The sequence below is a fragment of the Chaetodon auriga genome, chromosome 4 (assembly GCF_051107435.1).
Source record: "Chaetodon auriga isolate fChaAug3 chromosome 4, fChaAug3.hap1, whole genome shotgun sequence".
In the NCBI taxonomy this organism is placed as follows: domain Eukaryota; kingdom Metazoa; phylum Chordata; class Actinopteri; order Chaetodontiformes; family Chaetodontidae; genus Chaetodon; species Chaetodon auriga.
The window spans coordinates 5,202,705-5,217,184 of NC_135077.1; the positions used below are offsets into that span (position 1 = coordinate 5,202,705).

Consider the following 14,480-nt stretch of genomic DNA (forward strand, 5'->3'; position numbering starts at 1 on the left):
GATTGGTCTATATAATGAGAAGAAAAACAACTGCTGACAAAACAATGGAGCCTGAAGCCCAGAGGTCCCCTCGCTGATGCTGTTGTTGATCAGAAATCTTCCGTCAGTATTCAGCCGCCACGCGTGCCAGTTTAAATAATGAGCCTGTTTCTCATAATCGACTCGCGTGGATTTATGGCTGAGTGTGCTGGAAGGTGTACACAAAGTCAAAGATATAACATTACTCTATTAAAATGAAAGTTGGCAGGCGCTATCGTCGAATCTACCAGAGGGCTGTTAAAATTTCAACAGGATTACGTAGCGATGATCAGCGAGGGACTTAATTTTCCACCTCACGGGGATCGCTGCAGGTTCGACACCTCAGCTCTTACTTGACATTCCCAGGATTCAAAGATATCTGATAAGTTGATTTAATTTATTCCTTTACGTGACCTCAGCCATGCACATCCAGATTTAATCCTCATAAGCCTTTAATTCTTAGTATCTAATTATAATGGCAACAGCGCTAATTAAAATGTGTTTTCACAGCGAGACACAAGAGCCAAAAAATATCCACAAACTGTCATCCGCTATGCAGCTTTAAGCCTTCCAACTCAGGCCTTCCCTCAGGTGATAGTAGATTTTTTGACTATGATACAAGGCCATACTTTGGCTTATAAATGGTCACTGGATGCTGAGAACAAGATTGATTTTGTAATTCAGCCCAAAGCTTTCTCTTTATCGACGATACTTGGGGGCTTGGAGATGCTGGTGTTAACAGCTCTCGGTCTTTACTCAGATTTATGGAGACCAAGAAGCCGTGAAGGCTGCGCTGCCGTAACCTTGAGGTTCAGTTTAATGGTGTGTTTACTTAAGCTTGTAGATTTAGTGGTCAGAAAAGCAACAGTCACTAAGCGCTTGTCTGAAGAAAAGGATGAGAGGATTTAGGCAGTGTGGGAGTGTCTGCTTCTTCATGTGTTGTGTTGAATGTCCACAAGACTGCGTGTCGCTCCCTTTCCAATGTGTGCAATAGGCCTGAGGCCAGGCCATGCTGCTGCTGCTGCAGTGAGGCAGATGTGGTAAAGACGGGTTCCACGTACTTATGCAGGGGGCAATGGGCGAGCGGCTCTGCTGGTAGCCTTTAGCGCAGCGGTTGCACGTGATACCAGTCACGCCGTCTTTACAGGGACATTGTCCTGTGGTTTGGTTACAGGTTTTGCCAGCGGCACCCACGGGATGGCAATCACATGCTGTGAGGAAACAGAGGAAGAAAGAGAGGCACAGTGAGTGGTCACACGCACACACACGCATGTGGGGAGATACAAACATATACGATCTACAGAGGGTGCAGGTGGGGACACAGCAGCATTGACAGCAGTGGTGGCAACAATAATGGAGAGGTGAGACAGGTGGAGGCGTGCACAGAGAGACAGAGCCAGAGCATCACCTGCAAGTCTGGAGACATGTCTTCACATTTTCGACTTCTTGGCTAATTTGCTAATTAGCATACCATCTCATCTCTCATTACTAAGAACTGCTCAGATACATCAGAATAATCTTGAATCACAAATGTGCCTCTGTATGTGTGTGTGTGCTCTGCATGTGGCTGTTTGGCCTTGGTGTGTGTGTGTGTGTGTGAGCGCTCTGTGGGGCTGTGGCTGTGTGCGTGAGGTAAAGAGAAAGGGTTGTGCATGTTTACCAAATGATAAAATAATGGAGGATAATCCTAATTGCCTGTTTCTGATTTTTGTCGGCTTTGAACGCCAGCCCAAAACGTCTGTCACACTTCCTCCCAAACTGGGGGGTCTATCGAACACATATGCCTCAGGAATGTAATCATTTTCCAATTGCTCTCCCCAGCGCAAGCCCTTAATTTATTTCACAGCCAAGCCCCTGTCAGGTTTGAGATCGGTGTTGAATAATAGTTGTCTGAGAGTTGTTTCTTTTCATCTATTTCGGGACATGAGCAGCGGTGACTCTGGTGCGGAGAGGTGATTGAATTAATAGTCCTCCCCGTCGTCCGTACAGTAAATCCTGACGGTCTAATCCAGACCAGAGCAAGTCTTGATAATCCATCAACAATTTCCACGTCTTTACTCAAAAAACCTACAAAGACAAAAACAGTGCTCGTCTCCAGGCTCTCACCACGACATCCCTCACCATGAAAGTGCTGTATTTTCTGTTTATTTCCAATGGAAAACCAGCGATGCAGACGTTCAGCCTCAGGGTCGGGCCGGTTTTTGCTCATTCGCCGCCCCTCCTTACTCCTTAGGGATTTTTTTTCTGCGTTGTGTCACTTGTCACCCTGAAAGCCTTCAAAGGCCAAGCTGAATTATGTACGTTGAGGTTTGTGGGGGTATTCAGTGGTTTGCCCTTGTTTTGTTTTTAACCACACAGATGGTTCAGGCCACAGTGCAAAATTACAGCTTCACAGCAAACAGTTCATTTCAGCCCATTGCACTGGAATTAGAGTTTAATGTGTGCAAATGTCAAAGCAAATTTGAATTAATACTGAAGCTTATGCAAAGAACAAAAACCTCTCAGGTTTCTACTGTATATCAATTTCATAAATTAAATAATCTGACTGCAAGAACAGATTGTTGGACTCTTTCTAAAGAGTCAATTATAGTCGAGTGTGTTCTTTATCTTTAGTTTGACCGAGAGCGAGCTGTGTGAGAGACATCCACAGCACAGCAGGCCTCAGGGAGTCGACCACAGTACAGCGGTAATGTAATCCTGAATCTATTCCCTTCATGATGGACCTCGTGGACACAGCTTAGTTGTTGTTTTGTGACATATTTTGACAAGTGAAGTACTATGAGATAGCTCTATCCTTGGGTGATGTCCATAATTTTCGGTTTTCAGTGGGCCACCTTCTTTCTTAACACACATACACACACACGCCCGTGCACACACCGACACAAACTCCGTCTTGCTTTTATCTCTATTGCCTGTTTCCTGTGATTCTGCTTCTGTTGCTGCTCTTATCTGTCCTCTGCGTGTGTGTGAGAGTGTGTATGTGTGTGCGAGCGGCTTCTTATCAGACACAGAGAGGCCCCCTCAAAAGTGTGTGTGTCTATTGGTACCTTTATCAGACCAATCTGTCACCGCTTTCATTGCAAGTTGTGTCTAAGTCAGTGAGGAGGAACAGCAAGCGTGCACACACACACGCACACACACTCACACAGGGAGCCCAGTAAACAGCGTGGAGGCCGGTGCAGCACGTCTTCAGGCCTGTAAATTTCGTGTGTCAGAGGAGTTTGAGATGCAGGAGGGCAAAGTGCGGCTCTGGTTGGAGCTTCAGAGAGCTACGTTTATATTTTTTAAGAGCGTCTGCCGGGTAACCACGGCTCACAGCCTCGAGCCTGCCAGTAAATCAAGGTGCACAGCACATGGTCCGCAGGTGGGAAGCACTCAGCCTCCCTCTCCTCTGACTGCCTGCCTGACCCGCTGTCCGGTTTGCGTGACAAATTGCCTGACTCCCTGTGCTGGATGACCCACCTGTTGGCTGAAGGGCCGGCTTACTCTGGAAGTGTGAGGGAAGGTTTCTGGTTTAAGTATGTGTCCACTTAACGTTTAAGTGGCTGTGTGCTCTGCTTCATGGCTACTACAGATGGCTTTGGGAGATATGGGGACAAGAGAGCAAGAGGCCCTTTTTTGGCTCGACGCTTGGAGCGAGGAAAAGCGAAGAAGTTTGATAAGAAGTGTGGGTGTGTGAATCTCAGGGATTAGTCCTGTATAACTCTCCTGTTTCTGGATAAATTCCTCAAAGAAGCTGGGAGTTGCGCATAAAAGAATGAAAAATGTTCTTAGCCAACGGGGAGAGTGGAGGTCTTTTTCAAAGGCATGCAGCCGGGCCCGGGTCTGATATTGCACAATGTGAGAATTTTGAACTCTGCCAATCGTTTACCATAAAGCCAGTGTTTGAAGTTTGAACTCCGCTCCCCCCATTTGGTTTGTGTGCTCTGTGCCAATAAGAATAATTTGTTGGCCCTGGAGTGAAGCCAAGCTACCCGAGTCTGTGTTCTATTATAATTAGGTTTCTGCTCTTCCACAAGTATCTTTGGAGAGCAGAAAGAGATAGTGTTAAAGGGTTGTTGGACTACACAAAAACAGCCGTCTCAATGATGTTTTTATCTCATGGAGGGTGTGTCTCGCTTGTTGTGTTGTTTAGCGTTTTACTGATCAGAATAATAGGCTGCAACAGCCCGAGCAGTCATGCTTTTGGCTGCAGAGCGAGCCTAAAATGTTGGACGTGAGCTTTTTTCGTCAATGATGTTTGATGCACGATGCCACACATGTGCCCTGTGCTAAATTGAAAACACGCAGATGCAAGCACACCCCATGGAAATCCAAAGCTAAAAGTGAAGTCATGAAAAGCAATATTTTTCAAATCCCAAGCAGAAAACATTTTATATGTGGTCAATAAAAAAAAATAAAATAAAAAAAGACCTTCTGTGTCAATGGAAGACATATGGTGAGGAGAGGGGAGCGGGCTTTTTAATCATGTAATTCTGATTGAAACAGACCATCCCTCAATCAAAGCCTAATTTCCCTCTGTATGCAAAATATGTTCCTCATCATCCCACTGACCGATGTAATTATATGATGTTCCGATTTGAATGAGAATGTCTGAATTCAATCCATTAGTCGCTGAACCAACACCAACCTGCTCAGGCTTGATTTTATTGAGCTTAGACAGTCCACTGAGGAGGACTAATCAGGAGCAGGGCTCAAGACTTGGCGAAGACCTCTCATGTCGTTATCATTGGCATTCGACATACTGTAGGTTCCACATCAGGACGGGCTCTTAAGGAAATCAACTGACTTTTAAAACAAACTTAAGAGAGGGTTTTAAAGCCAGTACCAGGGTGAAAAACAGGGATAACACACAGCTGATTTAACAGATTATTACCAGAGAATGACATTTGTTATCTCATTTATACGTCAGGTGTGTTCAAAGACCACCCAGAGTGCTGCACCTCTTTGTCTTTTCACAGCTCTCCATCACCTTTTCAGGATGAACTTGTGCATTTCTCTGTCAGAGTGTTTTACTCAGAGGTTTCAAACAGTTAAAGAGACAAACAAGAGCTGCTTGAATCATATTCCCTGTTTACACTCTTACTCAATGAGGGGTGAAGTTACACATCTCGGCGTGTAAGTGTAGCCACCGGGCGCAGCTCTCGCCGCAGTGCATGAGCTGCTGCTGCTGCTGCTGCTGCTGCTGCTGCTGCTGCTGCTGCTGCTCTCTTTTACTGGTAATGGCCTCCTATGGAAATGAGCTGCTTTCGGGGAGGATTGTATTACGCATATAAAAGCAAACTCCTGCGCTCCTCGACCTGAGCTCATTCTCTTCCAAAAGCCACACAGCAAAGGGCTCTCTCTCTCTTTCGGAGTTCAATAAATAACCAAACCTCTTAATTGCTGTCACTTCGGTGCAGCGCTCATGCTGCTTGAGGAGCGGACAGAAATTAGTTCCGCGGTTTGAGTTTCATTGAATTATCTTGAGTTATGATGTGGTAAACCTGAGAGAATTTGGCATGGCGGGACTTTGACAGCACATGTAGGTGTTTGACGTACAGGGAAAAGGCTGTGTGTGGCAACTTTAAGTTTATTAACAGAGAGAGAGAGAGAGGGAGAGAGAGAGAGCATGCAATACAATGACACACGTCTTTAAAGTCTTCATCTGTGACTTTCCAAATATAGTTTGCAAAAATGTTTTCATTGGCAAAAGAAACAGTTCATGCTTCGTATCATTTGTCAGCTCGGGGTAATTACCACAGATCTTTATTGTAAGTCTTGTTTTGATGTAACTGAACACCTCAGTAGGACGTGGACAGTGTTTGCTTATAATTAAACAAGGCTGGGAGAGGCGAGAGGTGCGTGAACGCTGGCAAATTTCATGGATTAAATTGAACAAAACCGTTTGGGTAAGCTGACAATTTTATAAATGATGATGAAATGTGTTTAGATTTTAGTGAGACGCAGCGGAGAATGTGAAGGAGTCAGAAGTTTATATGGGTGAGATGATTTAGTATTTCCTCGTTTGGAGACTCTGATGTAATGAGTATGTGACACGTCTGCACTCCTGCTGTGAGCCTATGGGACTATATCATCATCATTATAACAGTAATGCTATTATAGCTCGTATTTATTTGTTGTGAAATTCCACTTAGGGTCCACGGGAGGAACAAAGCACCCTGATGCTGTGTTTCTGGGTTAAAGCCCGGTGAAACTGATGGGACTGAGCAATGAGAACGACATCAATATGATCAGAATGATAATTAGAGCCGCAACTAATGTCTATTTTCAATATTGATCAATCTGGCAATTGTGTATTTAGGCAATTAATTTACATTTTGGTCTTTAAACTGTCAGAGGATAGTGAAAATGGCCATTCTGATGCTCTCTGATCGCTTATTTTTTGTCCAAAACACGAAGCATTTCTACGTGCAAACTGGAGAGAAAATTCATTATCAAAATTAGTGTCGGACTGATCGATTGATCAACCTGTTTCAGCTTTAAAAGCAATAATTAGAAGACTGAGGTTTTAACATTATTCAAACTTTTTGAGCACTGAGAGACACAAGCAGACTTGTGACTCAGTTAATTCAAGTTTGGAAAAGACTAAATGATGCATGCGCACGTCACATTAGCGGCATGTTTTCCCCAGTTGAGGAACGATGAGAGGAGCAGCTTGCACAGAGACAGAATCCATGCACAGAGGACAGATGAAGATGAAGGAGTTCCTGTCAGGCTCCAGATCAGTAGCACTAGTTATCAAAAAGCTTTACACACAGACATAAAATACAGAGCCAGCTCTGCATATCCAGATGCACTTTGTACTTTACATGACTAGTTTACACCAGATGCCAGAGGTCCATACCAGGTGCATTTTTCACAGCTTTTGACTGGCTGTTTTGACTTTCACTTCATGACTCATGTATCCAAAGTTTCCTAACATCAAATTAGTCATCGTCGTCATATGAGAGCAGATTTCCACATCAGTGGAAACTGATTTTTCTTACTGTGGGCAGGCTGTTTTCTAGTTATGGTAAATGCATTTTATCGTTACATGAAGTGAGGTTTCCGCTCATGTTTTTTTACTTTCATTTGGTTCTATGACAAAACCCATCATGAATTTGTTCTCTTCTGGTGACCCAGATGTTGCCTGCTTGCATCCAAGGTCTCTCATTTCAGTGGCTAGCGAACCCGACAGTGTTAGCAATAAAAAAGTAATGAAAAGCAGCCTGTATTCATCGGAAAAACGTCGGGTTCATCATTTGTTTGCTGATTAAAAATGCAAAGGCCTCCATCATCTGAAATGTGTATGGCGTTAAGAGGAAATCTGTAAATAATAGTTAATTACTAATTCAAATATGATTGAATTATTCACCAGGCATGAATATAAAACTAAGAGAAAAACACCGAATTTTGGCGCAGATCTCCGTAATTTGTAACAGCCATTATGCATATGCTGTACATTAATGCTGTATTTTGTCTACTATATATTTTAGACTTAAAACTACAAATTCTTAACTCTGCGGTGAGACGCACAGCAGGACCTTGAGGCATCTAACTTTTTCTGTTAAGAGAAACAAACCCCCATGAAAGTGAGTTATGGGATGCTGAAAGAATCAAGCCTTGGACACATGAGAAGGGATGTAAAAACAACAACAGAAAAAAAGAGGTTAGATCTCCACAATTAGCCATCCTGGCAGACGACAGCAGAGGATAGGGGTTAATGATACACAACGTCCCGTCGTGATGAATGTGTGTTTGCATTCCTGCTCGACAGGAGAATGGGCCCAAAGCCACGGAGAGGTGTTAGTGTCAGTTTAGGAATATCGCTCACGAGCAGCAGGAGGTGTGAATAAATGGATGCATTTGTCAGAGAGCTACGAATTTACGCTCACGCAGAGGTTGAAATGTGTTTGATATGGCAGCTGCATGGCACGAATTTAATGAGACTAAATGCAACGCGTTGTGTTTTCGTTACAGCAGCGTGAAGCATGTCATCGTGGTACTTTCTGCAAAGGGAAAAAAAAAGTTCTGTACTGACGGATCACCATTACGCCACCGAGGACAGATTGTGTTTTATTGACTGTATCAGTCAAAGCTGAATAAAACACATCTTCACAAATCACTGTCTTGTTTGAACTGTGATTCTTTTGCAGATGTTTTACTCTTCAGACATGCCTTCTGTCAAACTGACTGATTGGCCAGTTTATTTATTTACTCCCTGGTGAAAGATATGAGAAAACTCGGGCTTAAACTGTCAGCAGGCAGCTAATATTTCCTCACGGGCCGCCTTTGGAGGTGAGCGCTCTGAAACCCTCAAACAGGTATGCGTGTATTTATGTGTATGCGTGTGCAAGCTGCATCTACGCGCAGTGACTCTGAGGTGTCTCTGGGCTTGTTTGCACAGGGATTCAGCTCCTGCAGCTATAGAAGAGGTGAGAAAACATACCCTCTCTCTTTTCAATCATCCCCCACCTCTTCCTCCTCTTCCTCCTCCTCCTCCTCCTCTCTTTCTTTGACCCTTATTAGCTATGGCGAGGGCTGATGGCAGGCGATTCATTCAGCACTTAGTAGTGAGCACACCTGTGTGGGGGCGTGCTCCTCTTGTCCTCCTCTTCTTCTTATACTCCCTCCCTCCCATCTTTCACTCCCTTGCCGCCCCTCTGAACCTCAGTTTTTTCTCCTCATTTCCTTCTCTCTCCGTCGTGCAGCCCATCCACCGATCATCCTGGGATCACTTCACACCTCAGCTCTGTTTGTTTTGCTTGTCCTGCCCCCCCCCCCCCCGAAAGAAGCCAAATAACTCAACTGTTGATGAGGGAAGACCCAGCCCAACCCGCCCATACCACCACGACCTCCACAATCCCAACAGACCCCCAACTCATCTCCGCTGACAGAGGGAGATGAGGGCGAGACAGGCTCAGGAATGAAAAGACTGCTGGCTTCCCCCACTTCCTGTAATTCATCTAAAACTGTTTCTAAACAGGCCCAAATGGTGTATTCAGTATGTGAATGTAGGTTTTTTCCCTCTACTATCTTAGCTTGGGAATCAATCAAAATTTTACCGAACTCCAATCATCAAAAACAGCCTTTCAGTTTTCTTTAGAGGCCAAATGGCTGATCATGGAAGTGGATAAAGGCGAGTGTGAGGGCCAGAAAAGAACAAGACCAACGACAGAACGACAGCACTGTACCTTTGCAGGCCTTCCTGTGTGAGATGGGCTTGGACAGGTCTCTGTAGTAGCCCTCCTTGCAGTAGTGGCAGTGGCGTCCAGCTGTGTTGTGGCGACAGTTGAGGCAAACTCCTCCGCTCTTCCTTCCTGACAGCTTGTACAGCTCCATGTTGAAACGACACCTTCGGGCGTGAAGGTTGCAGTTACAGGCTGTGGGCAGAATAAAACGGGATGAAAAAAGGTTAAATTAGGAAGAGACGAATACGTTACAGCAGTATTTGTGCCACGTGTTGATAACAAATTAGTATGATAGTTGGTAAATGCTGAATCTGCATTTTAATGAGAAAATAATTTAGATAAAAAGGAATGGGAAGTTTTGTTGAGGTCAAACAGTAACATGAAAAAAAATGTGGTCAGGAGAGCAGATATTAATGAACTGAATTTATGTGAATGAAAAATAATGCACGTATGTCATAAAGTAATAATAACACTTTCGTGATTATACACATTTATGTCCTAACATGCAAACACAATGAGCTCTGCAGTGAACACTGCCTGAAGTCCATTACTTACTATCATACTTACACCTTTTTATTATTTATTTATTTATTTATTTGCTGTCACTTTAAAGGGCCAGTGTGGAGGATTTAATGCAAAAACATGATTTTCAAGAGCCTAATTTAGAGCTTTAGTTAAACTATTGACACTGATACACACCTTTAATGTCATTTAATAATAATCTAAATTGCTTTTATGTTCAGCACTTTGTGTTGCAAGTTTATTATTATTATTATTATTATTATTATTATTATTAGTAGTAGTAGTAGTATTATTATTATCTTTTGTGACTGAAGCCTCTCTTGATGCGCAGCCACCACAGACACTGAGGGAAGGTGAGAGAGTTTAAACTCTGATAATGAGGTCACAAACACTGCATCCTTTTTCTCTCCAGTTGTCCTTTTTCTGCCTGTCACTCAGTTACTTCTCCACTTCTCACTCGCTTTTTCTTTCTCTAGTTCTTCTCCTCAAGGTCCTCGCCTGCTCTCCAGAGCGCAAACTGTACTAAACAGAAAGTGAGGGTCTGGTATTACTATTCCTCCATTCCCTGCAAATCCCTGCGAGCGTGTGCGAGACCCCTCGCTGCCGCTTGTTTACTGATGAGTACAGTTGCCGGCGCTGAGTTTAATTAGCCGGCTGATGTTTATTCATGACATCCTGGCAGCAGAGTGAGGCAGACGTGCCCAACTTCATTAAGGCCGGCCGTCCGAGACACCGGCCCTCCACCACCACCGCAGACACATTCATGCATTATTAACAGCAACACTTCTGATACAGTGTGGGGCTCTACTGTGTGTGGGTACATACTGTACTGTACGTGTGTGTATGTGTGGAAACGGGGGTTATCTGGGTCCAGCCGGGGTCCCCTGGTTGGTTCTTCTGTGCATGTTTTTCTGCACCACCTCTTCACACAGCTCTTCTCATCATTTGCCCATCATAATGGAGGAAGACGGGGGACCGCGCTCGCTTCCCTCACCAGCCCTCAATGTGGATTCTCACTGGTGTATGTGTGTGTGTGCGTGCATGCATGTGTGTGTTTGTGTGTTTAGTGTGTGAGTTTCTGGGTGTATTTTTTTTTTGTATGTGTTGTTTGGGACTCCTGAGACGCCTTCTCTTCACTCCAAGGACCTAATTACAATATCTTTTCTAAAGTACACATACAGTGCGCACACACACACACACACACACACACACACACACACATTAGCAGCTCTGTGCCTTATCAGTAGTGACTTGGCTTTCTGTCTTCCCTGCAGGATAGCAGGGGTTTAATTAATGATGTCTCTGCTTGTTCTCTTCACACTGTTGGTCTCCACTACGTAATGACTGCAGTGCAAAGAATCTTTTTAGATGATGGTATTTCTGCTGGATTTTCTGGGAAAATAAAAGTCAATCCAGGTTAAAAGTGATCATCTTTACTCCTGTGTGTCCGGTGGACTCACCTGGCTGGATTGAGACCTGTCCTTTCCTTAAAGTGACACAGATCTCATGTTTTCATTGTTGTCCTGAGCTAGATTTACACCTGTGCATGACTCATGTTGTTCGCCTTTCACACAGCAGAGCAGATTCTTTGCTTCCTGGCTCCACTGGAAAACCCCTAAAGCCCACTGATAGCCACAACCCATGCGTGCATGCGTGCGTGAGTGTGCATCTGCGCAAAACTGTTGATATCTGAGGGATAAAAGTTCCTTCCTTCACAGACATTTTGTGACTGAATAGGCATTTATTTTAGCCAGGGAGACTGACTGATAACACAAAGGATTTCATTTTCAGGCAGCTCTGAAATGATTTGTGTCATTGTGTTGAAAAACCCGAGCTGGCTGTCAATCCAGCCTGTAAATGCCAAAGGGCTGTTCTCTGGGCCACAGTTGGTGAAAGCTATCTCTGAGCCTGCCTGCAGGTAACAGGGATCAGTGTAGAGGAGGGTACAGCGGACCACAGACCTGCAGACACGTCTCTGTTACACTACAAAGATGGTTTCACACCCTCTCTAAATGAAGACAGGGGAATTCTAGCCTGCACCGCCCCGGTGAGAATAACGCTGTTGTCCTGGGAGGCATGTTGGATATTGAAGAAGTGACAGCCGACCAGCTGGATGTGAAGGTGTGGGACAGGAGGCCACATTGTGTTAGACAGTATCATGCTTCATAAGGTATTATGTCAGATAATGGGGACGAGCGAGAGGCACTTTATCTAAACTCATTGACACTGAGCATGATGTATGCTTGTTCACACAATATCCCTTACACTGTCTGCACTGAAAAAAAAAAAAGAAAAAAAGGAGGAATTTATGTTATTATTGGCACCAATCCGGGTGTTAAACCAGCGAGGGCTGTTTTAAAAGTTGCATCATTACAGTCATACATCATTGTCCAAATTAAGGCTCATTTAATTAAAAACAACGGAAGATTCGTCAGCCAATCTGCGGTTTGTCTGCCGCGAGCTTATCAGGTGTCCTGCGGCGTTATAAAACAACCGCTTGTCATTCAGACTCTCAGTGTTCATTCCAGTCATGTGGAGTTACCTGTTTCCTCTCATAACTCATCGTCAAGCAAAAACTCAATCTGTGCTCGCTGATAACATTATCAGCGATGATCAAATACCCCAGTGACGCTCTGCTCTCAAGCTTTTCTTTCAACAGGAACTGCTATTTACTCACTTGAGTGCATAGTTGCATCAGTTTGAGCATGAAGTGATGCGGTGGTGTTGCCGTATGTGAATGGATAAGCAGTGATTATCATAAAGAAAATCACCAGTAAGAGTAGTTTTCATTTTTCTCATATATTAGCGTGCCATGGAAATCACTCTGAGACCTCTTCTTCTCATGTGTGTCACGAGATATGAATTGAATGACTCGGTTTGCCATCAACCACAAACACATGCCGGCGTATTCTGAAGTATGATTGGCGGATTATATCTGCTTTTCGGTTTGTCGTGTTGTGGAAACATCTTTGTCTGGCCAAGAGAACAACGGCAGTTTGAGTTTGAGATAAAAACCGAACTTGGTTAAAAACTAGCCCATCGCTTCTCGAACTGAACCAAATATGAGCAACACAGCACAATGCTGAAGTGGAGGTTTCCTCTGTGTCACGTTCAGAACGAGCTGCTCTCTGTTCCTGCTGAAATACCTGCCGTCTCTTTTCAGGAGGACTAGTGCGATACACTCACACACACACACTCATGCACACGCAAAGACACATTCCTCACGCCTGCTCTTTACAATCAGCAAGATTCAGGGGGTCTGTCTCTTAGTGGGGACACAAAAGCAGAGCTGTAGTTCGTTTCAACCAAACAATCAGTTCACACACCTTCAGAGCAAACAAAAACCACTGCTGCCATTCACGTCAAAACGCACACACACACACACACACACACACACACATGCATGCATGCCAATCGCACCAGGTGCACTTTGAAGCTTCCTGTGATTCAACGTTTCACCTGTGTGCTAATACGAGAACAATAAATGGCATCACATGACAATTCAAACGGCTAATAAATACCAGAAGAAAATGCAGAATGAGAGAAAGTCTGATCACAATTTGAGCAGCTTTGTAATTTATAACGTCCTGAAATTTTACTTTGATAATTTGTCTGAACAAAGGCTGCATTTTCAAAGACAGCTTAAATGTTTGGCCTGTTTTCTATCAGGTTAACTGCCTCAGGCTGGATTAGTGTGTCAGTGGCCGGCTGTAACCGCCCCCAGGTGAGCAGTAAAGAGAAGTGTGAACTGATACCTTTAAAACAAGACTAATTGAATTAGCTGGATAAGGCTAAGTTTACCCAAAGCTTTTCAGCACCTCCTGTAATGTGGACCACAACTATCTGAAATGACACACACACACATAAGAAGCTGCGTTTAAGTCTTGCAGCTGTTTTAAGTCTCAAACTACAGAATTTAACAGGAAACCGATTTGTTTATCGGGCGTCGTTGGTTCCCGCACATCCTCGGAAACACGGGGGCCTCGACCTGGTGTCTGAGTGTGTTTTGGAAAGTTGGGTAATTAGTTTCTTCGAGTGGTTCCCAGCCTCTATCAACTGACCTCAGTCTCGCAGGCAGCACAGGGGCAGCCTTCCCTCCGCTAATTAGAGGGAAGATTCAAGCAACGGAGCTGGAGGTTGAGGTTAAGCTCGTCGTACTTATGATAAGCCTGGTAATTGAGGGATGTCGGTCACAGCCTTGATTTGTCATAAAGAGCCACTCGAGCAACTGATCTCTGCCACTTTCGCGCTCAGTCCACATGCTGGATTGTGCATGCTGTTGCGGCTGCTCAACAGAGAAAACTCCCAAAAGGGACAGCTCATACGTCTATATTAGATATCTAAGTATCCGCACTGAGGCACTGCTGTCTTCTCTGTCAGTCAAATAGAAATGTTTGTGTGGTTTGGGGGGGGCTCTGACAAAGATTTTGTGATCATTTTTCCCAAAGCTCACAGGAGATGTCAGCCTCCCCGCTGAAAACCAAAACCCAACACCACCGCCTGCGAGCGCGGGGCCGGCGGGAGCTCTGCTATTCTGCCCCCCGCTTTTAAACAAACACCAAGGGGAGTCTACGCATGCACACTTTACTTCTAATCCTACGGGCGCTCCCAAAAGTAATCAGATTAACTTCTGAAACTGCCTTGAAGAGAAAATGAAAAAATATTGGGTGTCCTCTGCCATGTTCGGCACTGGGAGAGGTTGGAGAGGAACTTTAAAGAAGTATATAATGTGACTTAGGCTTGAAAATGTTTATATAAGCTGTGCCC

At 44.3% G+C, this 14,480-nt stretch overlaps 1 protein-coding gene across 1 annotated transcript in view; it reads right to left on the bottom strand.

The window, feature by feature from the left end:
- Window positions 1–14,480, bottom strand: part of ntn1a (netrin 1a) — a 58,824-nt gene that overhangs the window by 17,131 nt on the left and 27,213 nt on the right. Inside the window, exons 2-3 of the mRNA XM_076729354.1 lie at window positions 9,195–9,383; window positions 1,080–1,229 (exon numbers count right to left, since the gene is read on the bottom strand). Of these exons, the coding sequence (XP_076585469.1) occupies window positions 1,080–1,229; window positions 9,195–9,383 (339 nt within the window). The remainder of the gene's footprint in view (window positions 1–1,079; window positions 1,230–9,194; window positions 9,384–14,480) is intronic.